Source organism: Paroedura picta, chromosome 8 (assembly GCF_049243985.1).
Source record: "Paroedura picta isolate Pp20150507F chromosome 8, Ppicta_v3.0, whole genome shotgun sequence".
Classification (NCBI taxonomy): Eukaryota; Metazoa; Chordata; class Lepidosauria; order Squamata; family Gekkonidae; genus Paroedura; species Paroedura picta.
The window spans coordinates 39,761,031-39,787,711 of record NC_135376.1 but is presented as its reverse complement, the minus strand read 5'-3'; the positions used below and the strand labels follow the sequence as shown (position 1 = coordinate 39,787,711).

The 26,681-nt window shown below is 42.3% G+C and overlaps 1 protein-coding gene across 4 annotated transcripts in view; it reads left to right on the top strand.

The window, feature by feature from the left end:
* The window catches only part of VPS8 (VPS8 subunit of CORVET complex), a 93,293-nt gene extending 70,479 nt beyond the window's left edge, over positions 1-22,814 (top strand). For 2 of the 4 annotated variants that reach the window (XM_077349202.1, XM_077349200.1), the window contains 4 exons: positions 4,617-4,786; positions 7,353-7,521; positions 19,646-19,726; positions 20,351-22,814. In XM_077349202.1, coding sequence (XP_077205317.1) covers positions 4,617-4,786; positions 7,353-7,521; positions 19,646-19,726; positions 20,351-20,500 — 570 coding nt within the window. In that variant the 3' untranslated portion in view covers positions 20,501-22,814. Of the gene's footprint in view, positions 1-4,616; positions 4,787-7,352; positions 7,522-19,645; positions 19,727-20,350 lie in introns of those variants that run through there. The other 2 variants (XR_013233535.1, XR_013233536.1) reach the window with 2 other exon arrangements.
* The last annotated feature ends 3,867 nt before the right edge of the window (positions 22,815-26,681 follow it).

The following is a 26,681-nucleotide window of genomic DNA, read 5'->3' as shown; positions in this document are numbered from 1 at the left end:
GGTAAAATGTGGTATGGATCTTTATTCTGTCAGGTGGATCGATAACTGGTTGACAGATCGCAACCAAAGTGTTCTTGTTAATAGTTCAGCATCCTCTTGGAGAAGAATGACAAGTGGAGTTCCCCAGGGATCTGTCCTGGGGCCTGTGTTGTTCAACATATTTATAAATGATTTGGATGAGAAATTAGAGGGAATACTTATTAAATTTGCAGACAATACTAAACTGGAAGGGGTAGCAAACACAACCAAAGACAGAATCAGAATACAGGATGATCTTGATAGGCTCAAGAAGTGGGCTAAACTGAATAAAATGAATTTCAATAGGGACAAATGTAAAGTTCTGCATTTAGGTAGGAAAAACCAAATACACCAATATAGGATGAGTGAGACTTGTCTTCGCAGTAGCTTGTGTGAAAAGGATCTAGGAGTCTTAGTAGACCACACATTGAGCATGAGTCAACAGTGTGACTCGTTGGCTAAAAAGGCAAATGGGATTTTGGGCTGTATCAAATAGAGTATTGTGTCCAGATCACGGGAGGTGATGGTACCGCTTTACTCTGCTCTGGTTTGGCCTCACTTGGAGTACTGTGTTCAGTTTTGGGCTCCACAGTTGAAGAGGGATGTAGATAAACTGAAGCGTGTCCAGAGGAGGGCAACAAAGATGGTGAGGGGTTTGGAGACCTAGACATTTGAAGAAAGGTTGGGGGAACTTGGTCTGGAGAGGAGATGACTGAGAGGGGATTTGATAACCATCTTAGAGTATTTAAAAGGCTGCCATATAGAGGATGGCGCGGAGTTGTTTTCTCTTGTCCCAGAGGGACGGACCAGAACCAATGGGATGAAATTAATTCAAAAACAATTCCGTCTCAACATCCAGAAGAAGTTCCTGACAGTTAGAGCAGTTTCTCAGTGGAACAGGCTTCCTCGAGAGGTGGTGGGTTTTCCATCTTTGGAAATTTTTAAACAGAGGCTGGATAGCCATCTGACGGCTGATTATGTGAAGGCTTAAGGGGTGGCAGGTTACAGTGGATGAGCGAAACGGCTGTGAGTGTCCTGCATAGTGCAGGGGGTTGGACTAGATGACCCATGAGGTCCCTTCTAACACTACTATCCTATGATTCCATGGTTCACTAAAATCTTCCTCCATTCCCAAGGACTAGACAATAGAAAATGTAACCCCCATCTTTTAAAAAGGTTCCTGTGGCAATCCTGAAAATTACAGGCCAGTCAGTCTAATGTTGATACCAAGTAAGTTGGTGGAATCAGTTATTAAAGATAGAATTAGCAGGCACATTGATGAACAAAAGCAATTGAGGAAGAATCAGCATGGATTCTGTAAGGGAAGATCTTGTCTCACTAGCCTTTTAGGGTTCTTTGAGGGTATGAACAAACATGTAGACTAGGGTTAATAGGGTGATCTAGTAAATGTTGTATACCTAGACTAGAGCGTTAAAAACTGGTTTATTAACAGGAGAGCATAAGTATAAATGGACAGTTTTCACATTGAACGGCAGTAAACAGTGGATTATTACAAAGCTTGGTTTTAGGTTTGGTGCTTTTTAACTTATTAATTAATGGTTTGGGGTTGAGAGTAAACAGTGAAGTTTGTAGATGACAGTAAGATGTTCAGGGTGGTGAGAACCAGGGAGAACTGTGAGGTGCTCTGGAGGGGTCTGTCAAGGTTTGGCAAGTGGGCCTCAGTGTGGCAAATGAGGCTCAACAGGGGCAACTGCAACGTGATGCACACTGGAACCAAAAACCCTAATTATAAATTTACAATGGCACAATCTGAACTGGTGATAAATGACCAGGGAAGGGATCTTGGTGTTTGAAAAGGTCAACTCAGTGTGCAACTACAGTAAAAAAGGCATATGCTGTGCTGGAGATTATTAGGAAGGGGATTGAAAACAAACCAGCCAGTGTCATAATGCCCCTGTATAAATCTATGGCATGGCTTCATTTGAAATATTGTGTACAGTTCTGGTCACCACACCTCAAAAAGGAGAGCATCAGAAAAAGGGAAGGAAAGGGCAACTAAAAATTATTGAGAGGATGGAACACTTTTCTGTATGAAGAAAGATGAAAGAGGTTAGGGTTCTTTAGGTGGGAGAAATGACAACTGAAGGGTGACATGACAGGTTTAGATAGAGAAGGTGGAGAAAGAAGTACTGTTCACCCTTTCTCACAATACAAGACTTGAGGACATTCAATCAAATTAATGAGCAGTGTTTAGAACAGATAAAAGGAAATACTTCTTCACCCAAACAGTAAATAACACTTGGAATTCACTACTGTAAGAGGTGGTGGTGGCAGCTACAAATACAGACTGCTTCAAGAGATCCATCAGTGGCTATTAGTTGGAAGGTATAGATGGAACACTATGTCTGGAACAGTGATGTTCTATATTCTTGATGCTTGGGGAGCAACGGAGAGGGCTTCTGGAGTTCTGGCCCTGCTGGTGGACCTCCCATTGGCACCTGGGTTTTGGTCACTGTGTGATCTAGAGCAGGGGTAGTCAACCTGTGGTCCTCCGGATGTTCATGGACTGCAATTCCCATGAGAATTGTAGTCCATGGACATCTGGAGGACCACAGGTTGACTACCCCTGATCTAGAGGTTTGCCCTGGATGGGCCATTGGCCTGATCTAACTTGGCTTCTCTTATGTTCTTCGTTATATATGGCTTTTATTTGTTTAAAGTTTGGTTATGTACTGTCTTACCAGCACAGTCCAGCTGTATTAGGTTTGGAAAATACTGTGGGTTTGTGAATCTCCTCTCATCTCTTGTTGGCTTTTAAAGGCTTGATTGAATGAAGATCTCATTTTAGAATTTATCCTTGGTTTTAGTGAGTTACCTCAAGCACCATTCACATTCCCAATGCTCATATTCTGCATATCTGTAATGGCTTGCTTTCATTGTGTAAAGTTGCTCTATTCCTGGCTTGTAGATTATAATAGACTTTAAACAAGCCTGAGCGTGTCGAGATTCTTTCCTGAGCATGTTTGTTTTGGTATATAAGTTGTTTCATCTCTGCTTTGTGTCTCAAATATGTAATCAAGTTTGTCACAAACTGATTACTCTTTCATGATTTAATATTGGAAGTTGCCATATATGTGTGTGTTTAGCCTTTGAATTCTGGGTGAATTTTTCATTGAAGAATCTGTGTCTGAACCCAAAATAGAAGGGAGCAAATGCAAGTAAAGTTTTCTGCTCATTTGCAGCTATGCTTTCCCATGGGAGCTTTGAGCATCCACTTCACTATTTAGAGCAACAAGGCAATAGTCACCTCTGGGAGATCTCTGCTAGAGATCCTTCCTGGGACACTCTGAACTCAGTTACTTCAAGAACTGTTGCTGCATCTAAGGGCAAAGGGGTCCCTTTTCAGGAGCTGTGCAGAGTGGCCATATAGACCCAGATACCCACCTTTGTGAAGCACTGTGCACTACATCAGTGGTCCACAACCTTCTTCAGGCTGCGGACCAGCGGCAGGGAGGGTGATCGCCTGGCCGTGCACGCTGCGCATGCGTGGCACCCCGGGTCGTGCATGCACATTTGCGCCATGCATGGCTGCAAACACGCATGTGCAGGAGTGCCACGCATGTGTGTTTGGGGCTGGGCATGGCGCATGCGCGGCCTGCGGAGGCAGGGAGCCGCGGCCTGGAGCCAGGGCCTTCGCGGCCCGGCGGTTGGGGACCACCGCACTACATGACAGAGACAGAGCAGATGTCAGAGACTGCAGCAGGGCAGTGCTCTTCTGACTGTTCTTGAACCTGCTCATATTGGTCAACTTGTCAGTCTTTTCCAATCAGTGCTAGTGTCAGAGCCAACAAAGAAGGAAAATAGGTTGCTTACCTGTAACTGACAGTGTTGAAGTGATCATGTCTGCCATCCTTCCCTGGAACTCACTGTGATGTTACTTTGGGGGGGGGGACTGACCAGGAAGATGCAACTTCTTCCCCTTAGGCATGTGCAGTCAAGACTATACCCCGGGGAGGGGGAGTATTTTCACATCTAAAAGCTGGCTCTATAGGCTTCCAAACTGGAGTTGTGCATCCTTGAAGCCTCCCAGAATGAAAGGCACCCTGCCTTTCTCCTGTCTTCAGCACTTCTTCCCCTTCCACAAAAATATGCAGAAAATAGTATGAGCCTACTTTAGGGGCCCATTGTTAGGATTACTGAGAGAATATATCAGAAGCATATTCCAAAGGACTGCATAATTGGTAGTAATCTTACTTAATACTTAGCAGTGATGTTTGAACTTAATTTTGTTGCTTATTGCTTTGCATTACTGTAAAACCCATAGTGCAGGGGTAGCCAAACTGTGTCTCTGCAGATGTCCATGGACTACAGTTACCATGAGCCACAGTGTATCATGTTTTTGCCACATTATTATCTGTATATTTTAATAACAGTCTGCATTCCATTGGAATTGTAACGTAATGGCTTGAGCTCGGGACAGAGACTCCTAATTCGTCTTAGCTTCATGTTACTTGGCTGGCATTTAGTACCATTTCTTCTCTAGGCTAAGCTTCTAGAGAGGTGGAGTTACTGTATACTGCATTTGCAGCATGGTAACATGTTAAATGATACCTGTGTATCCTCTCTTGCTCATCCAGACTCTCCTTGAGACCACAACTAACCTGCTCAACCGTGACCTCCACTGGTCTTTACGTAATCTGAGAGCATCTATGTCTAAAGGTCTCAACCCCAAGCAAGATTATTGCTCTATTTGTCTTCAGCAATATAAAAGACGACAAGAGAGTGCTGACCAAATCATTGTCTTCAGGTATGCCTCAGCTTAAGTAAATTTTGAATTATGGGTCTACTACTGTGTTTTTTTCTTCATTGTGCCATAGCAAAAGCTTGAAGAGAGGACACCATCTTAGTCCTAGTTCAGGACTCCTTAGGCCAGGGGTGGCCAAACTGTGGCTCTCCAGATGTCCATGGACTACAATTCCCACAAGTCCCTGGAGACCCACAGTTTGACCACCCCTGCCTTAGGCTAACTCAGTGGTTCTCAACCTGGGGGTTGGGACCCCTTTGGGGGTTGAATGACCCTTTCACAGGGGTCACAGTAGGGCAAGCAGCTTGGCCAGAGGGGCACCATCCACACAACAGCCTTGTGGGGTAGATCAAGATAGAGTGTTTATCTGTCTGGAGCAGCGGAAAAGAGCAAGATTGGCATGGTGGGAAAAGAGGCAAAATTGAACTGAGAAACCCCAGGAAAAAACCAATTTATACTTACCTGGCAGGGGAGATACCATGATCAATTTATATACAATCTTGAACAATGGATCTTCACGCCAATTGTCAGTTTCAGTTTAATTTCTGTGAAAGAACACTTGTATAATTTTATGGCTGGGGGTCACCACAACAGGAGGAACTGTATTAAAGGGTCGCAGCATTAGGAAAGGTGAGAACCACTGGGCTAACTGGAATGCAGGATGGGTGTGTGTGTGGCTTCAGTAATCTAATTTCTTGTATTTCTAGTCTGCATGTTTTTGTCAGTTTAATCTTGTCGACAAGATCCTTGTTTCTCTCTGAGAGGTCATAGGTGATGTGCCTGTTCTATAGCAGGGGCCACCCCCTTTCTTGAGAAGTGAGAGAGAGAAAAAAGAGGAGTTACGTTTTTTTATACCCCGCTTTTCACTGCCCGAAGGAGTCTCAAAGTGGCTTACATTTGCCTTCCCTTCCTCTCCCCACAACAGACACCCTGTGAGGTAGGTAAGGCTGAGAGAGCTCTGATAGGCCTGCTCTGTGAGTACAGCATTATCAGGGCTGTGACTAACCCAAGGTAACCCATATGGCTGCATGTGGAGGAGCAGGGAATCAAACCCAGCTCGCAGATTAGAAACTGCCGCTCTTAACCACTGCACCAAATAAAATTATTTATCCTCATAATTTGTTTGACTTTACCTTTAGAGGAATGAGGAGTGATAACTTGTTTGTTGCTCTCCAGGTCTTTTAATGGGTAAAACTCTTTTTAATGTCAGTTGTTGATGGAGTGTAGGCACCATTTTAAACTGCCATCTGATTAACTATTTGAATACCTCTTTTAAGTATTTGCCTATTGTTGTTTTTAATGATTATAGTTTTGTGGTTGACTTCTGTGAGTGTGTTTTAATCATTGTATGCCTCTTTTTAAAAAGTTATTGATGTTTTTTATCTGTTATGCCTCATTTTGAAATAGCTTGTGCCAATGTTACAGATTCATTGATGGAGCATTTTCTCTGCCAATAGCTGGCATCTCCACAAAGGTTTTTGCTTGTCCAAATTTCTATTAAAAATTAGGGTGTTTTTTTAAAAAATAAATAAATGGACATGACAAAAGTACTCTGTAATGGAACACTTTTCCAGTCCATCATGGCTAGTGGTTAAAATAATTTTCCTTCAAAATTTTTTAATTTTAAATTCTGGTAATTAGTATGTACTCAAAGCTTTAAAAAGAATGGCAGCATTTAATCTAATACTGTATTGTCATATGATAAATGAAGGGTTTAGTTCCCCTTGTCTTGAATTATATGAGGAAGCCATTCATTTAAAAACAATATTGTATTATGTGGAAAATCCTGCAGAGCTAAAGTGGTTAGATATAGAAAAACAATCCCTTGGGAAACAATCCCTTGAGAAGCTAGTGTGAGATATAAAGCAAAGCAGGCCCTGTCTGATAACAGACATTCATCAGATACCCGACATGTCTGGGATTACAGGATAAGGCACTTAGCACCAGCTACAATGTAATTATCCTTCTTTATTAACTTAATTTTAGATTCAGATCTCAAATGTGTTATTTTAAGGAATGGGGTAAATAAAATTTAAAAAAATGTTTTTTTTAAGGCTATGTCCCCAAAGAAGAATTCTCTTTCCAAATGTGAAAGTGGTTTATCCAGTTTACAACAGATTTTTGTTTCTTGGCAGCAGCCTATCTCTTTTGAAAAGCTAATAAAGCATACTTTAAGGGAGCTGTTTTGTTTTTGAACCGATTATTATGGTTCTTCCTCTTGAAGTAGGTAGTAGAAATAAAGGATTTTGGAGAAACATGGAATAAAGGTCATCTCTACACTAATGTCAAGGTTCCTTATTGTAAGAAAAGATGCTTTAAAATACGAGTGCATCTCTTTCCAGAGGAATATATTATGCTGCATAGCAACTAATGCTACTGGATCTTGGAGAACATATGGTCATGAAGGAAAATTTTACTAGTATGATATGATTGTCTTAAGGGCACAGGGAAAATTAATTGGCCCCTTTAATTATACTGAGAAAATTACTGGAGCTAAGTTCTGTAACATGCTGTAGTATGTCTGCTTGGCTACCTATGTGTAATGTACGTGATCTGTTTTGTTTTTCAGCTGTGGTCACTTGTACCACTCTCTCTGTCTCCTGAGTAAGGACTGTGGCATTGACTCAAAGGGTCAGATGAGATGGACTTGTTTCAAATGCAATGCAAGTAACAGAAGTGGTAAACTCAGTGAGACTTCCTCAGAGATGAAGAAGGGGACTACAGTAACTCTGGCACAGGTAAGATGTCCTGGTGAGCCTTTTTCAAAAGGCTGAATGCATTTTCAGTTTTCCTTGGAGCTTAGAGAAATTTCTGAAGGTTAGGGCTAATATTATGTGATACCATTCTTCTGCCATATGGAAATCTGTTAAGATGGTTTCTGTCTTGTTTGAACAGAGATATTTTTGGATGGCCCATTGTCCTGGCATCTGTTTTGGGGACCAAGAAGGGTGAACTCCTGCTCCTTTCATTTGTTTTTCTAGGAAAATTTTATAGACCACAAATCTCATCCAATGGCCCCTGAGCCCCAAATAATATTTTAAAAACAAGCTCTAACAAAGATGCAGTAACTTTTAAAAACAAAAGCAAACCAACACAGAATATAATCAACAAGGAAAGTAGCATATGGATTAATATCAATCTAATATTCAATATTCATGGCATATGAAATATATGGGGAAAAATCCATAAACCTACCCAAATTTGTGAGGGGAGGGGAATCTTCACCTGGTACCTAAGCTACAAATTAACTCAAGAGCTATAAGAGCTGATTTATTCCTTATTATTTCTCTTCTCCCATATCTCAAGCTGTAATAATTCCCCAATTTATGTTCAGTAATTGGATCTTGAGGCATTCTGCTCTGCTGTGTACTTTGGTTTTCATCTCTCTTGATGAGATCAGTTTTACCTTGTATGATTTGTGGGCCTTGCTCATATGAATGAAGCTTTCATAATGCAGCATGCGGGAAAGGCAGTCCTGCAAATATGGTGCAAGGCAGTGAAGGGCTTTGTATGTGACAGCCAGTACCTTGAAGTGAACCTAGTAACTGATAGGCAGCCAATGAGTGACTGCAGAGTAGGAGCGATATATATGTGATGAATTTAGGACCGCTCTCATTAGACTTCCATAAATGGCTTCCTTTCAGTTGTACAGAGGATGTTGAACCCAAATGGATAATATAAACATTTGAAAAATCAAAATTATGTATAGACCACATCTTATTACATCTTATTACTGTATATTGTGCTGTGTTTCCAAATGCTAGGTTGCAAAGAAATATGTTGTAGCTTTATGGTTTTGATTTCACATTTGGGATTTAATAGATTCTCATATTTTACATTTGACAATATTCTATGTAGCATTTACTTGGTGTATTTTCTTGAACTTCCTGGGTTGTTTTGTCAAACTATTACTGGACACAACTGAACAGCATGTATTATGCAGACAATGCTGGCTGTAACATTAAAATGTCCATGTCCATTCCTCCTGGGGTTGTTAATAGGAAGAGAACCCTTAGAGAAGACTGTTTGATTTGACCTTCAGAATGCCTCAAATCTTTGACTATATGAATGATTCAACTTTTATGTGGCCTGGACTTCAGAAGAACATTTTTTATCTTCCAGATGTTGTGGCTTAACTATTTCAGAGTAAAGGCTTTCATTTTGCATGTTTTATTCATGCTTATAAAAATAGTCTGACTGTACCTTATGGGAATTAATGCAGATTTGTTTTCTTGTAATATTAGTGGGTTTGTTTTATCATTAATCTCTTCAGTGAAAAATATTGAGATGCTGCAAGTTCTGTAATTACAGACTGACTAATCAAGTGAACTCCATCAGTTCCCAGCAGGATCAGGGGCTTAACTATTAGTCCCTTGAAATGCTTCCCCCCAAAAGGAAAATGTATACTCTGGTATATGCAGAGTTGAATGGGATATATATCTTTAAACGATAAATGTGACTTTTCGACTGCATACTCAGGTCGTGGTGGTGGCGGTGGCCTGGGTCCTTGCCTAACTTTGGTTGGAGAGCCAGCTGGAATTACCCCTTGTTTGACAAGGACTTAGCCACAATCATCCTTGCAATGGTAACCTCCAATTTAATCTGTGGTGTCCATTTGTTGTAAAGGAAAGAATGCACAATTCCAGTGCTGATTCTGTTATGGTAGGAAGTAGGAAATGGTGGCTTTCCTTGCTGGGGATCCCCCCTAGACCTGGGGTCCCCTGGAAAGCACCCTGATTATCAGCTGCCACCACACCTGACCTCTTTGGAACATCTACTCTAGACGGATTCACTGAGAAGGCACTCTTCCAGAGCAGTACTAGACCAATAACAAAGTGACAGGGTAGAAACCCCAGGAAATATCCTGTCATGTTCTATGTAGGAGAATCACCTGGGGTGCTTAAGGTTTTAAGAGGATGCTTAGGTTTTAAGAGGGGGTTCTAAGGTCAAAGTACAGTACTTAAGGCAGTAAGTAAACCACCCTAAAGTAATCGACCTTCTGAGCAGGAGGTGGAGAAGCAGAAGCAAAGATCCCAGTCAAGGCATTTAAATGTTTTAATTGCTTTTACTATGACTGAAACTTTTAACTTATTGTGGACCACTCATGTAGGTAACCTTGAAAGGGGCAGTATATATATAAAAATAAATAGAAGTCCAAAGAAAGATGCAAGTGATTGAGAGCAGTAAAAGACCAATTCTTGCGCTCTGTAACCTTTTTATTCTGACTTCAGGCCATTTAGACAGAGGGACAGAGAAAGCCCTGGTAATTTGAGTTGATTGCTTGCATCTGAATATGTCTGGCCTCAACCAGGGCCAGAACATTTTCCATCCTAACCCCTGCCTGGTTAGAACAAGCTCCTGGAACAGATCCAGGCCCTGTCTGCCAGGAATTTGGGGGCGATCCTTGACACCTCCCTATCACTGGAGGCACAAGTCAGAAGAGCAGCTTCTTTATCTGCCCCCCTCCTTCCCAGCCACAGGACCTAAGTCTTGGAAGGGTTGAGTTTCAGGCAATTCTGTTCCAATTCTGCTCCAGTCACAGCTCCCAAACATCTGGCAAATGTATCTGGGGGGGGGGAGTGCTGGTGGCTGTCCATTAGGACGGTGGTCCCCAACCACCGGGCTGTGGCCCGGTGCCAGCCCGCGAAGGCCCCGGCACCGGGCTGAGGCTCCCTCTCCCCACCCCACCCCGCAATAAGAAACTTCCCAGGCCGCAAGCAAATTGGCCACAAAAGCAGCTGATTAGCTTGCGGCCGGCAGGCTTCGTTTTGTGGTGGGGAGGGGAAGCAGGGCCGCGCAATCGCCCTCCTCACCACTGCCGGTCCGCAGCCTTAGAAAGGTTGCAGACCACTGCATTATGAAATAAAGAAGAAGAGAAGAAGAAGAGTTGGTTCTTATATGCCGCTTTTCCCTACCCGAAGGAGGCTCAAAGCGGCTTACATTCTCCTTCCCATTCCTCTCCCCACAACAGACACCCTGTGGGGTGGGTGAGGCTGAGAGACCGCTGATATCACTGCTCAGTCAGAACATTTTTATCAGTGCCGTGGCGAGCCCAAGGTCACCCAGCTGGTTGCATGTGGGGGAGCGCAGAATCGAACCTGGCATGCCAGATTAGAAGTCCGCACTCCTAACCACTACACCAAGCTGGGTGTCAAATGCATATTGGTGACAGCCTAGCCCATAACTCTGGACCACCAGGGCCAGAAGATGCGTAGAGATGTTAAAAGTCATGTTAAAAGATGTTAAAGATGTTAAAAGTCATGTTAAAAGTCAGATGTTAAAAGAACCAACTCCTGTGGAACTCCACACGGGAGTTGGTAGGGGCTGGACAACTCTTCCCCCACTGTGACCCTTTGTATTCGGTTCTAAAGGAAGGAGATCGGATGCTGAAGGGCTGTCCCGCATATCCCAGCCCTGGTGAGGTGGCAGGCCAACAACTCATGGTCAATCAGTCAAATGCGGCCAACAGATGTGTAACATCAAGAGGATGGCCAAACTGCCCCTATCCAGCTGGTGCCGGAGATCATCCGTCAGGGCAACCAGCAACATCTCCACCCCGTCCATGGCCAGGACAGAGGCCCAACTGGTACAGATTGAGTGCTTTTAAGAGCCTGGGAATTGTATAGGATGCAGCATTACTGTTAGAGAAGCAAGTTTTGTTGTTGTTGTTATGTGCGAAGTCGTGTCCGACCCATCGCGACCCCATGGACAATGATCCTCCAGGCCTTCCTGTCCTCTACCGTTCCCCGGAGTCCATTTAAGTTTGCACCTACTGCTTCAGTGACTCCATCCAGCCACCTCATTCTCTGTCGTCCCCTTCTTCTTTTGCCCTCGATCGCTCCCAGCATTAGGCTCTTCTCCAGGGAGTCCTTCCTTCTCATGAGGTGGCCAAAATATTTGAGTTTCATCTTCAGGATCTGGCCTTCTATAGAGCAGTCAGGGCTGATCTCCTCTAGGACTGACCGGTTTGTTCGCCTTGTAGTCCAAGGGACTCGCAAGAGTCTTCTCCAGCACCAGAGTTCAAGCAAGTTTATGTAGCTGTAAAAAAGGTTTCTTCCACCTCAGTTTAGCTCGGCAGATGGCCCTCTACATTGACTTGGCTGATCTTGCCACCTGGATCAATGCCGTGGTGGTACTGAGAGTAGAGTACTGTTGTGCACATTACATAGATCTCTGCTCAAAGTCAATTGAGAGATTTCAGTTGATGCAGAATACTTCAGCACAGCTATTATCAGGAGCTAGGTGGAACACACATCACTTCTACTCTACAATCACTTTGTTGGCTTCCTGTTAGGTTACTGGGTTCAAGGTATTGGCTCCTGCATACAATTGCTCCTTGTGGCCATTATATTTACAGGACTGCCTCTTCCCCATGCTCTGCTATGAAAACTTCACTCATATAAGCAGTGCCTTTTGCAGGGCCTCTCTGCAAATAGGCAATATCACCAGCTGTCCATACACGTACATTTTCTGATGTGCCGTCCACCATACGGAATGGCCCGCCTGCTGAGGTCAGCTACTACACTCCTGACATTTCACAAACTCTGTAAAACTGAATTATTCAGGAGGGCATTCTTACACAGCTAATAGGACTGTCCTAGAACAGAATAGTTCAGAAAGATGCTTTAATGAAGGGAAAGATATGGTGGATTCTTCACTTCACATAGTATATACAATTGTTGCTTTATGTATTACCCTACTATATAAATTCTGCGTCATTTAACATGTCATTTGTTTCATCTTTGCCTTAGATTTCTGCTTAGTTTCAGATTTCTGCGCTCCTAATCCTATTCCATTGCTTACTGACTATCTCACCCTGACTCTCTGTTCATCCTTTGCTTACTGGGTGTCTCTCATATTAATGTATAATATGAAGTTTGCTTTGAGTCTCATTGAGAAAGGCAGACTTTAAATAAGGTAACTAAAATAAAATAAACATAACCAGAACATAGAGCTCTGGAAGGAATGCCATCAGGATCAAGAGCAATAATGATAGTGCATATGTCACTGAGAGCTGATGTCACTGGGATCACTTTTATTAGAAAGAAATTTAACAGGACAACATGATATTGTGCCAAGCAGCACCTTGATTGAGCCAAAGCACTTAGCCGCAACAATATAAAAGCTTGAGCAGATCGATTTCTCTGAGCTTTCATTGTACCATTTACTTCTTTTTTTTGTCCATTGTGGCTATAACCTGATCAAGCTGGATATTTCCTCTATTCTCCTACCAGCTTGTCTCTCTTTATTGTGCAAATGGCCCAAGATGACATGTTCTTTGGGCCTCATGTGTGTGACAAGTACAGGCTGGTCAGGAACACAAGATGGCGGGGTGGGATGGGTGGATATAATGGTCACACTGGTGGCATAATGGTCACAAAAACAAATGTTATAAATGCACTTCTAGGAAATTATTGGGAACTGCCAAGAGAGGATGGCCAGGAGGATAAATGGCATAGCCATTGCTAGTGATGTTCCAGCCACACTTCAATTAGGTGCTTCAGTGCCTCAGTCCTTCTAGCAATGTTGCTCAAACAAAAATAGGATCCTGACCAGAAGGAAATGTGCTGAGCCACCTCTGCATTCTGTGCACGACAGTGTATATTACTGGAAGCAAAGATGAATTCTTGCAGTTTTTTTCTTTTCATGGGGTGAATGTGAAAGACAGAAATCAATAAGATACTGACTCAAAAAAAACTCAGACCCCTCTTAAACGTAGTACTATGGCTAAAGTCTCCCAGATTACATTTGTGGGGGGGTTTTTTGTCATTTTGTTTCATCACAGAGCTGACTCATGTTCAGTTTTCAAGCTGCTTAACGATAATTCAGTAGCTCTAAGTAATCCAGCTGCTAAGGCTAAAGTAGTATAAAATCCTGATTTTAAAGTATAAATGTTATACGCTTGAATTAGATAAGAGAGGACTAATATATAGTGTAACCCATGGATGCTTGCAGCAGGCATCAATACATAGCTATCGCAGAAAATGCCTGATGTATCCAATAACAATTCAAGACCTGGAGATTTTGTGCCTGTCAGTAATAAAGCATCTCAGATAGGAAACAAATTGGATCTGAATTAAGTATTCTTCTTCTATTGCGTTTTCATTGCATTAGCTTCAAAGGACAACTAATTTAAGTAATTTCAGTTTCATCAAAGTAGAATTCTAATAGCTGAAAAGCAGTTCATTCACAGCATGCCGCTTCTTCTCTGCTTTGTATCTTTAGGGGTGGGGGGTTGTCTTTGGCTGAATGAAAACAAGGTGGAAGCTTGAAGACTTTCAGAAGTCTAGGGTAAATACTATTCAAGATAGCATTCCCTCATCTCCGTTTCAAACCCTGAGTTGTCTGGGCTCACAAAAACAAATGGACTTTTTTATTTTTAAAGATGTCTGTACACTGGTGAATTTTTGAGGGGGGTGAAATCATGCAAAACGTTCCTTAGAAATTTCAATCAAATGAAGGGCATTATTGGCACTACTTGTACAATTTTGAGCTGGGGTTTATGTTTTTAAAGATTGCAGGGTAGTCAAACTGCGGCCCTCCAGATGTCCATGGACTACAATTCCCATGAGCCCCTGCCAGCAGTTGCTGGCAACTGCTGGCAGGGGCTCATGGGAATTGTAGTCCATGGACATTTGGAGGGCCGCAGTTTGACTACCCCTAGAGCAAAACTGGATTGGTGCTGGAAAATGCCACCAAGCATCTGGAGTATATTTCACAGTACCATTTCTGCTGTTCTGAAGTGAACTGTCAGCTTGAATGCTGAAGTAGTGTTGAGATTTAGATGTGAACTGACAGCAGCCCAACACACTCTGTTCTTTATCTCTCTGTTCTATGAGCATCCTTCTCAGTAACCACATTGGGGGGGACGAAGGACAAGGAGTCTGCCAGGGAAATTGGTGCTTTTAAAAAAAATCACATGAGTGTTCACTGAGAAGTTTTGAGCTTTAAGTGTATTTCTAAAGTTTCCCTTCCATCTCTGAGAGGTCATGGACAAGACTCAAAAATATCTAGGGCACTTTTCTCCAGATCCTCTGGTCCAAATGGAAATTGGAAATTGACCTTTGTATTCTTTACAATAACAGGAGCTTCTATTTGTAGTATTTGTGCCAGGTGTAAGCTTAATAGCGTGCCTACCCATTCCATCCCAGCTTAGGCTAGCAGGGGCAAAGGGGAAAGATTGAGGCAAGCCAGGATGGAAATAAGTTACATGCAGAAGCTGCACATGGCCAAAACTGCCAGAAGGAGTGACAGATGGCAATGCAGACCATTTTGATCCAAGAAAACTCAGCCAAAAGCTAGAGCATAGCAGCATAAGCATCTGGATGACACAGAACGTTGTGGTCTCTCTCCCGCTCAAACACACATATTCACACTTACATACTATGAGGCAAGATCCCACCCCTTGTTTAATTTCCCTTTACTGACTGAGCCACTCTGGTAATGGGTTTTCTTCTTTGCTGAAGAACTTTGGCTGTCCCATCCTGTCACAATATGGAATTTTTGCTGTTGGCCCAGCCCAGGAACCTGAGGGAAGAATCAGGAGCCTGCTTTAATTTTTAAAAACTTAAATGGCACTTGAGGCATTTTGAAATTAAAAAATAACAAAATATTTTATTTAACATAGAGGGGAAAGATCAGGTGAAATCAAGGGTTGACATTTTTGAGATAAAAACAGTGCATGCACAGTCTTTTTGAGGAAGGATAGAATAAAAGTCTAAACATAAATAAAGTTTTTATTTTCCAGGCTAATGAGTTTCTTAAGGTTTTCACAGTGACTTAAATCTTTATGTTGAGAGCTTTTTGTTATAGTGTTTTCCCCAACTACTGGAGTACAATTTCTTTGAGTATTCTGTAGCGCTTTTGGTTTCTAGAAGGCTGGTGCATTCTTTTCAGTCCCAAATGTAAGTGTTTTTAACTGATGCTTAAGATCTCTAAATGCATTTTCTAAGCACATCAGACCAGGGTATTTTCTTCTCTCTCTAGAAGACCTATCTCTTTTCCTTGGACTGAATGGGAGTCTCTGTTTAGCTACTCACTCATCCTTGTCAACTTTCCCCAGTTCAGTCTGTGTTGAACTGCTGTCAGTCAAGACTGAATTCCAAAACTGTCAATATTTAACTCTTCTCAGCTGGGCTGAATCTTTCCTTATCATGCAGCTCTCTCAGGGCTTTCTCTGCTCATCTGATGCTAACCAATCAGATTGCTTGGAACACTCAAGGCACTTTGTTTATGTGAAGAATTAAGCCTTTGCAGTCCTTCAGCTATTTTACAGCACTTCTAAGCTTTTAAAAAGGGCCATCCATCAAGCACACACATATACCATCTCCACCCTCCAAAGGTTGATTTCTCTTTGTTGTTCATCCCTAAGTGAATGATGCTCACCCAGCCTTCCTTAGACTGATTATACGTGCTTAATTTCTGTAAACTGTTTACTTAGAACTACTGAAGGTTGCCAATAGTAGCTTGATTAATTAGCATAACTTTATGTATTTTTCCAAGGGGGATCTTTATTTGTATTCTATAAACATATTAAACCTGGTTACAGCATCTGCAGCTTCCACTGGTACATTTTATGACAAATGAAAATATTTGACAACAGTCCTAGATTTCTGGGGAATCTGGCAAATTGACACTGTGTGTGTGAATGTGTAAGGTATTTGGTTCCCAATTTAAGCAGTGTTTCTGGGCAATAAGGAGCCCTTGGAGAGTTTGCCAAGTAGGATCTTGTCAGTGCAGTGAAGCATGATTGCTTGAGTATAAATTCGAGGCCTTTCATCAGTCACAGACTCTACTGTTTATCTGCAGTTTCGTGGAATAACATGGTGTTCTACAAAATGAGAATTGTGATGGCTCCAGAGTAAAATAAGTTTGTTTACTTTCCCAATGGCTTGGTATGGATCAAGAGCATATATAGGCATCAAATTCTCAGTACAGGTTGTATCAAGCAGTGATCACCTTCTTCTGAAGGCAAAACAAAGCTGTTAAATTCACTTTGGTAATAAAATATTTTTGAGTTATATTGGTTAGGCAATCTTGCTATGTGCATAGCTCAAATGTATTTTATATATTAATAGTAGTTCACTTATGAGTAATAGGGATTACTGTTAACTAAAGTTGTAAAGAATTTTACAAAGGAATCATGCTATATATGTATGAGTCAAGCCTTGTATTTAAAAGCATTTCACTCATTGCAAAAGAAAATCATTACATATAGTTCCTCCCCCCTATGTTTTCAAAATTCTCCCATATCTTCCATCTGAAGTCTTGAAGACGGAGGTGATATGAATTCCCAGTATATTGTTCATGGTCAGTAGTGTAGTGAAAAACATTGGCCTATGGAGACTTGGGTTCAAATCCCTGAGCTACCACAAAGATCATTCTCTCCCTGATGTTTGGATTGCTAGTTATGATTGTGATTTGACCAGCTTCTAAGGTGTGAATCAGAAACTGCCTTGTAATGTAGTTATACCATGCATGCACAGTGGGGCATTTATACTCAGTACAATGGCACAAACATCAGATTTGCTAAAAAAAATTTCCTATAGCACAGAATAAAAAGCTTTCCTTTAGTTAAAGGGGAAAGTGCCCTGCAGCACTTGTTTCTATGACAACAGGAAAAATTGCCTGCAATGTATCAGGTCATCAGCCCCAAGAACAATCTGATTGATAGTTACATACAATTGAAGAAACAGCGGAGGAGAATAGTTATCTTATTCTCTCCCCCCCCCCTGCCATCGTTTGATATGGACAAATTATCATTGTTCCCTTGTCTTTCTTTCTATTTCCATGTGTCTCTGTGGCAGGCCTGTGAAGAGAGCCTCAGTAGATTTGCAACCATTATCTTTGTTTCAGTAATTTGGAAACTTGCCTGCTATTTCAGGTGTAAATTGTAATATACAGACATGTACATGCTGTCTCCCCCCCCCCCCCCCACACACACACACACACACACGCACACATTTCAGTAATATTGTTTTACTGTAAATCTTTATATTGAAAAATGTGAGAAATGGTTGATGGAAGGAAATGTGTAATGAGAAGCCCTCTACCCTGACTCTAGAATACAGTTTTTGTTCTCTATGGCAGAGACGGTAGTTGTGTGGCCACTGTTGTGGGAGAAGGGCACTATGGGGGCGGGGTGTAGAGTCCTTGATGGGTTGTTGACACAGAGTGATCTTCCCTGAAGGGTGTTGAGCAATATGGCACAAGCTTCACAGCAGATCATTGTGAACGAAGAGTGAGGGTGTTAAACTGGGACTGTGAATTACGGTAAACTTTACCCAAACTGTAGACTTGATGAGCTGTGCTGGGCAAATTGGATTTCTTCAGACTGCTCCGTATGTCTGAATGGGAATAATGACTTCTGTTACAGGAAGATACTAAATAGGTGAAAAGTGAAAAGTCTAAAGATTGTGGCATTCCCTTCACCAGGACATGAGATGAATACCATCCCTGGAGATCCCCTAGAATTATAGCTCATCTCCAGACTAAAGACATCAATTCCCCTGGAAAAAATGGCAGTTTTAGAAGGTAGACTCTATAGCATTATATTCCAATGATTCCTCTCCCCGCCTCAAATCCCACCCACTCCTGGCTTCAACCTCATAGTCTCCAGGTATTTCCCAACCCAGAGCTGGTAACCTAATGTTGACTAATCCATAAAGTTCCTGCAGCCCAAACACTGGCCTTTGTGATTAGGAAGTTGCATACCTAAGTTCTAATAGTATACACAGGTGCATCCTGTGCAGTTGTTTTGGTATACTGCCATAAATCTGTGCACAGTTTGTTCTTGGATTACTAGCAATTCATTCCTTTTTTATAGAAACAATCTCTTGTTCATCTTTATAATTTCCGATGTATGGAAACCATATCTAAGAAGCCCTTTAGCCCCATAAAAATCTTTCCTTGGTCACTCCCTGTTGTTCCAGCATTCCACCTGCACCCCCAAGAGCTTTACTGAAAAAATTCATTAAAAAAAATAGAGAGGCATATTAGGTTCCATATTGAGCCACAGACCTTGTTCCGGTACCTGTTTATCATTTTAGTTGTTTTATAATAACTGAAATAATTCGAAATATTGTCCCCTACCTTGATATTTTTAAATAAATAAAACACACACAGTGTGCATGAGTGGGTTGTATTCATAGGCTTGTTGAGAGACAGGCAACAAGAATTGTCCACAAAGCCAAGTAATATGGGTGATGAGTCTTAGACATGGAGCCTCCATTTCTCCCTCGGACTGGAAGCTTGCTAGTCATCACCCATATTTCCCCCTTGTCTTAGTAGTGCTTCAAGTAAGGGAGGCATTATGTCTCCCCTATCCTGAGCAAAATCCTTGCACCTTTTTACCTTTTGACTTAAATGGCTATATTCTTGCCCTTTCCTGGTTCATTAGTGGAAACAGAAAACATTTAATAAAAATAATAAAAATCAACTAAAGTTATGCATGGAAGAAGAAGATTCTGCTTTCTGTTTAACAAAAGGAGCTTTGACTCTTGAAATCTTATACCTGGAAAATCTTGGGAGTTTCTAAGGAACTACGGGACTCAAATCTAGCAGTTCTGCTTTCTATTTTAATTAGAATTATTTCCAGTTTCCAGTATAAGAAGGCCCTTTCTCTTTCCTTTTGTGTTAAAATATAGATCAAAGTGGACTTTACTGTCTCTGCCCGAAGTTAAGGGGTTTTATGGCTTGGTCCAGGATCAGCATCTGAATATAGCTTCTTTCCACTGAATGTATTTTTCCAGTCCTGTTAATTTTGACTACTACTTCAGCAGGTTTTAATAAAAACTTTGAGGTATAAAAACCTTAGTTGATGTGCATTGCTTGTGTTGGTAACACTCACATTTTGTTCCTCAGACAAGTTCAGAATCCCTATTGGATCCCCAGCAAACTCAAGCTTTTGACCAGCTCTGTCGTCTGTATCGGGGAACATCAAGGGTAACAATTTTATGTCTTGCTTTAGACATAGTAAAGTTGGGAGCAAGCTCTGATTGTGTTCATCATGTCAACAGTATTTAAAATACCTCATGTATTATAGCTGTTACTATATTTACATAGGGAAGGAAGAGATTTCTCTTCAGAGGCTGTCCTTTCACACATCCATGCCCACCATAAATCTTGCAAATTTGTTTCAGCATTGCCAAGACAGTGATCTTTTGATGTGCATTATTCAGTAAGACTTGTTAAAAGAGGTGTGGGCAGAGTCCCTGAGAGCTTTTCACCCATATTTTCCATCAGCATCTGGTCTTTGAGGTTAATGGTGGTGTTTTCCTTAGCTACAGGGGAAGTGCTATTGTGGGCAGAATAGATCTGTCTCATAATTTGGAACTTTTGTAGCCCTTGTGAAATAACCAAGTTGTTTCTAGGTATTAGGTTGTAGCCAGTGATGCGCCTAGCCTTCACTTAGCTACTTGTGCTATTCTTCATGTTTCCTTGAAGCAAATGGATTGTTGTGTGCCCCTTTCAACAGATTAATGCTTGAAGTGTTTATATCACCTTGCTCATCTATAGGTGAATTGTTGATGGGGTGAACTACATCAGTGCCTGTCTTTTATTTTGTAGCTGGCTCTTCTGACTGAGCTCTCTCGAGATCGTGGTGGCGAAAAACATGGACTCCTCCATGTCTCCCAGGGTGATGCTGCTCTGAACAGCGTCTTCCAGAACGAGACTTTCCAGCTTCACCTCACTCCTCCTCCTGTTCTGGATGAGTAATCTGGTGGCTACCATTCCAGAGCAGCATTCCAAAGCAGTGAGAGAATACCTGACAGCACGTTGGTACCACATCCCTATTGATGGAACGAAACCAGCTCATTCTGTAGGATACAGATCAGAGGCTGCAAGAATGCCGAGTGTTTGTAAGAATTACCCGTTATGCCCCTTGTGACTTGATTAACAAAGCAGAAGGAATATCAAGAAATGTCCTTGAATGTTTTTTTCCAGTGGGCTGAGCTGTAAGCTATAAACTGTTTTGTCACCCCCATGGTATTCTTTACAGGAGCCAAACACTTGGGGGATCTGCACCAAGCCTCAGAGATAAAGTGTCTACAGCTAAGAGATTATTTAAGCAATTAGAGCTCGTTCCCTGAGAGCAGGGGTAGTCAGCCTGTGGTCCTCCAGATGTTCATGGACTACAATTCCCATGAGCCCCTGCCAGCAAGCACTGGCAGGGGCTCATGGGAATTGTAGTCCATGGACATCTGGAGGACCACAGGTTGACTACCCCTGCCTTAGAAAACAGAACACAGGAGAAAGGAGTGAATTCCCCTTTTCCAAATATGAAAGTTTTCAAACTTCCTGCAATACTGTGTTTAAATTTTGAACAAGCTGTGGAACTCCATAATCAGAACTTCACAGTGGCAGCTGGTTGAAGGCAGACCCCAGCCTCCATGGGCATCCTGTTTGCACCAACATTTGCAAAATTAATTTCTATATTGTTCCTTCTCTGAGTCCCGCCATCCCGGCAAACACTGGCTTCTTCTGATGGGCTAAATGCAGATGCTTCTTTAGGAGAGCATTGCTCACTGGCATAATTAACCAGAAATTCTGTTAACAAAGCATATTGCAATATGCCATTCAGCCAGTTTGATGGAGGCAAATACTTGATGCCAGCTTGTGTGTGTTCTGAAGCCTGTACTAGTAGAGTGCCAGCATTTCCACAGATCTCTCACTGTTTCCAGCTGAGCAAAAGAAAATGGCACATTCATCATTATGAGGGCTGCTGCTGAGCCACTGAGCGGCATGGGAAGGACATCCTTGTTCATTGTCTCCTACCCCCAACCCATCCTGTTTATCTGTAATTAACTCTGCACTAAATTAAAGAAAAAATCCAAAGGGATATCGGTGCATTCTTTTGCCCTGTGCAGAACATCAGCCAGAGCTTGCTGTAAGAAATGTGCTTTAGTATGACTGAAGGCAAATGCGTTCTGTTTCTAAACAATAAAAGGATGAGCCTCCCAAAAGCATCCTAATGTCCTCAGCATCCCCAAATGCTCGTCCCAGCTGGCAATCGTCCACTGCCTGTTGAGGAGGCTTCCTGTTTTTATGAAATCTACCAGTGAAGAGAACAAGTAGAGCGTAAGGGCCTTATCAAGGCCAACAGTTTTCACATGATCTGCTACAGCAACATGCACGATGAGCTGATAACAGTGTGCATCATATCCCCGTGTCTCTTATCAGTTAGCACTCCTTGTCATTGCGAGCGGGGTGGCCACTGAGACTCTTCCCCAGCCCTGGCACAATCTGAACCATTCAACAGTTTCTTGTTGTAGTAATTGAGCCCAGCCACTTCACACACCTCAGCATCCAGCTCCCTGTCTGCTAAGTGCCTATGATTTATTCTTTCTTTGTTTTTCATTAATTCAGCATTAATGTAACAGAAGTGTGGCTGGGAAATTTTCAAAAGTTTGGTTCTGGGCTTCCTGTATTAAATTAATATGACAGACCAAATAATAATAATAATAATAATAAATCCCCGGCTTGTGACTTTGGAATTCTTAGCACCCGCGCAACTTGCTTCCCTGTTAAATTTTCAGCCAACATCTGAATAGGATCCGTGTTTCAGAATTTTACAGTGCACACCGAGTTATATCCTTCTAAATTCATTGAAATGAATGGGTCTAGAAGGGTATGATTCTGTTTAGGATGGCACTTTCAGTCAAATGGTTTATTTGCTCCAACCGGTGCCCTTCTGTGTTCTTAGAAATACATGGACAAGGCAGTTATCCCCACAGAACTACCCTCATGTAAAAATCTGTGGTTATAACTTAATCATCCTCGTCCTTGTGTAGAGGGGTGTTTTTGGATTAGCCAGACAGAGAAAAAAGTGGACATACAAAATTTAATTAAAAATATCTTTGTCGTTTCTCTTCCCATGTATTATGGCTGGTTTTCAGACTGGGGCTTAGGTGCCACTTAAGCCTCTGTAACTAAAGTGTTGCTGACTGCAACAGGAACAAAAGTCCCTTTAATCAAATTGTAAATATTCTTTTTGTACCAAAGTGCAAAATATAAATATGTATGAACAGAACCTTTCTGCAGTCTTTGCATGGTTTGGATTGATCTACCTTAGATTTGCATTTGGTTTTATTGCATTTAGTATGGATGACCAGGGTCATTAGCATCCAAGTTACCCTTGACCCCCATCCCACCCCCTCGCATAAGGAAGTACTTTTTAATCATTTGGCATTCCAGAACTGAATCAAAAGCTGCTGCACACTGACATGAATGGGGCCTACAACAGGGAATTTTGTTCAGTTTCAGTCAGCTAAGCATTCACACCCAAGCTGCTGCGCTGCCAAGGAGTGTTGAATATGTAGCTCTTGTTTGGGGATTGTGCAGCATAACTGTCAACAAATGGTGGCTTCCTCCCACCACACTTGCAAGAAGCACAAGCCACGTCTTCAGTTGCTGACCTGGAGGCCTAAGGAATATAAAGTGTGTGACTTCTGCTTGCTGGGGAGCTGCTGTAGGGAATGGTAGTGGAAATGCTCTACTTAAAAAGGAGAATCTACTGGCTCCCAAGGAAGCCTGTTCCACTGAGGAACTGTACTAACTGTCAGGAGCTTATTCCAGATGTTTAGTCTAAAATTCTTTTGAATTAATTAACTTCTATCAGGACTACTTCTTAGGATACCTTTCATATATCAAAAATTCTTTATTATTTATTCTATTCTGTATTTCAGCTTGGAGAAGTCAAGCTGTGCCTGTGATTACATTTGCTCCTTCAGCTCCTTGTTAAAATCATTCAGAATTCTTGATTTTGGCAACTTTGTGGCTAGATTCTATTGGAAATATTTGATTGAATGGGAGATAGAGTTATCTGGACTCTACATTCATTAAGTAATGCATGTTCCACCTATTGTGTCTCAAGAATTGTAAAGCTTCCCAGCATTTAGCAATAGTCTTTTACTTTTTAAAATATTAGTGAGATACAGTGACAAGTATATCATCACTTAATATTATTAAGTTGAACTTGCTCGCAGCCAACTAATTCCAACTAATTCCTTAACCTCTTCCCAATCTCCACCTCCCCCAGGCATGGGAGGGAATCCAGCTGCTTCTTTTGCCTCCTGTGTCGGTCTCAGGTTTCAGCTATTTGCTGGAACAAGGCACAGAAGAGCTGCCAGGGAGGAAGACAGAATCAGTATTTCAAAAGAAGAATGCCAAGGGACAGACAGAATGTGATGAATGCCTTAAATCAGCTCAGTGAGACAAGGGTCCCTTCAGGCAGTCCAAGGACATCAGCAGAAGGAACAGGTCACAGGTTGTGTCCACAGCCCTGGGCTCCCATCCTCAAGTTAATGTAGACTGTCAGCAGCCTCTCAGTCCTCACTCTGTGATGACTCAGTCTTCTGTAGTCAGCAACTGTCTTGCTAACATAGTGTGGTGCCTTTTAGACTGGAGCTCTCTTCCAACAGAAAGCTGGCATTGCTTAATTGGCTCAGGTGAGCCAGGTAGGCTGACAAGGCAGGGAGCTGCAGCTGGAGGCTGGGCAGAGGAATGAAGAACTCCTGTAACAACTTTGGAATCTAGGCCCTGGTTTGTCTGCAGCTTCATTCTTTCTTGCTGGTCAGAGCTCTCTGCCTGTTGAACATCTGCCTGGGCTAAGCATTTTTCCAGCTGAGGCTCAGGTGAAACCGGGAGCTCCTGGCAAGGCTTTTCCTCTGAGGGATCCTCCCTAACAGGACTTGGGCTCCCAATACCTCCCCATGGCCCTGCAGCTAGCCATTGGAGCACTCTTTGCTTTCCCCCACCCTCCCTCTCCTCAGAGGGGCTGGGGGGATCCAGCAGCCTTCCCTACACAGCCTAGCCCTTGGGAGATGTGAAGGGGTAGGAATGAGACAGCCCCCCATGCCAGCAGCCAACATTCTTGAGGGACACTTGGAGAAGTAAGCCAAGGTCGGTGGGTAAGCATTTCAACCACCATTCCCTTCAGCAGCTTGCCAGCAAGCAGACGTCACACCCTTTATATTCCTGAGGCCTCCAGGTCAGCAACTGAAGACGTGGCTTGTGCTTCTTGCTTCTTGCAGGTGGGGTGGGGTGGGGTGGGAGGAACATGCCTTTCTCTCTTTCATCTTCCTAAAGGTTTCCGGGTTCCCACCTGGAAGCTGGCAATCCAGTTGGCTGCACATGTGGAAGGAGTCAGGAATCAAACCCAGCTCTTGAGATTCCAGCCTTCTCTTTAACCACTTCACCACACTGGATCTCAAGACTGAACAGGGAATGGGGGGTGGGGCAGAACCAAGGAAAGTCAGGTGTATGTGCTAGCACTTGTTGTATTCATGGATGCAACAGGCTTTGCCTCTAGTTCCTAATAAAACAAAACCTGCCAAGGAACTCATAAAAAGGAGGGAGAGAAAGTATGCCTTTCAGCTTAACACTGATAATTGAACTATGATTGTATAGGACAGGCTGCTTTGAACATGTCTTTATTAGACGGAAAAGCCAAATGTAAACATTAATCTTTGTTTAATGTGTATCATCGTTTTGTTTTTTTTAAAGCAGGATAAGCATAGAACTCATCTGTGTCTTTTTCCATAAGAGAAAGGAAGAGGAGACAGTTCCACAGATAAAAATAACTCCACAAAGCTGACCAGGATCTTTTGATAATTGCCATGTTGCAGCAAGGTCCCTTCATATTTAGGACAAGGGCACAGTTGAGAGATCTGACTAGGAAGAGTTCAAACAGTGTTTAGATTAAAAAGCAAACAACCCTCTATTGGGAGTACAGTGCCCTTTCAGTAGTTTGTATGTGTCTGCATTAGAAGCCCAGTACTTGCTTTCCCTGCAGTTACAGTGCAGGAATCTGAAGTATTTGTTGAAGAACTGTATATCAGTCAGCATCTTGTGGCTACCAGCTTTTAAATGTGCATAAAGAAGAGGATGAACTCCATGTGTCTCTTGTAATCACAATTTCTAGGAACTGGGTAATGCCTTCTCTGCCACACTCTACAATGCCTTCTCATCAGAATCTGAGCTGCTGATACTGTTCATTTGTCCAGTTATATGATAGTATAAGTAGTGGCCACCCTGAGCCTCAAAGGAGGGTGGTATATAATAAATATAAAAATAAAATGACATTGACATTGACAATGTGTACTTCTTGCCATGAAGAGGGGGCATAGATCAATGCTACAGAACGTCCTTGTGCATTTGGAATATCCAAGGATCAAGTCCAGCCATCATAGGTAGCAGGACTGGGAAAGCCTTCTTTTTGAGGCCTTGGCACACAGCACCTTGATGGCCTAGACCATTTTCAGCTGGTTGATCAGGATTCCTAAGCAGTTTGGATCTTGAGTTGGGGTGTACTCTCAGAGGGGCACCATCACCTCTTCCTTGGTTCAGTGTGAGATGAAGTAGGGAAACTGTAACTTCTCTTATGAGTTGAGCAGAACAGAGATTTCTTATGCAAGGGTGAAAGCAACTGCACCCACATTTCTGCTTCTGCATAGCCATTAAAGGCATAGGATGCCTCTTGCTCTTTTTATTTGCAACTGGTCACCATAGATAGTTTGATTTGATAGCTTCATATGCAGATTAAACAAATGTTCTTAAATATTTAGGGACAGTGGTTGACTTACTTTCAAATCCAAGAGAAACTCCAGCTCTTCGGAGAAAACTGCAGTAAGTACAGGAGAGCTTACAGAAAGGAAAATACTCTCACCCAGTCCATGAGCAGACAACAAGGTTTGTTAAAGGGGAAAAAATTCTGCATGCTTCATGTTATAAGAAAAGTAAGGAAATTCCAGAGCTTCCTATGTAAGATTTGTAATCAGCTAGTATTGAAATGAGTTGTCCCCTTTAAGCCATTTAAAGTAAGTAATTTTACTTCTTTTCCAAAGGCAGCACAAGGCATTGTATGGCAGAACTGCAAGAGTTCCCCCCCCCCCCCCCG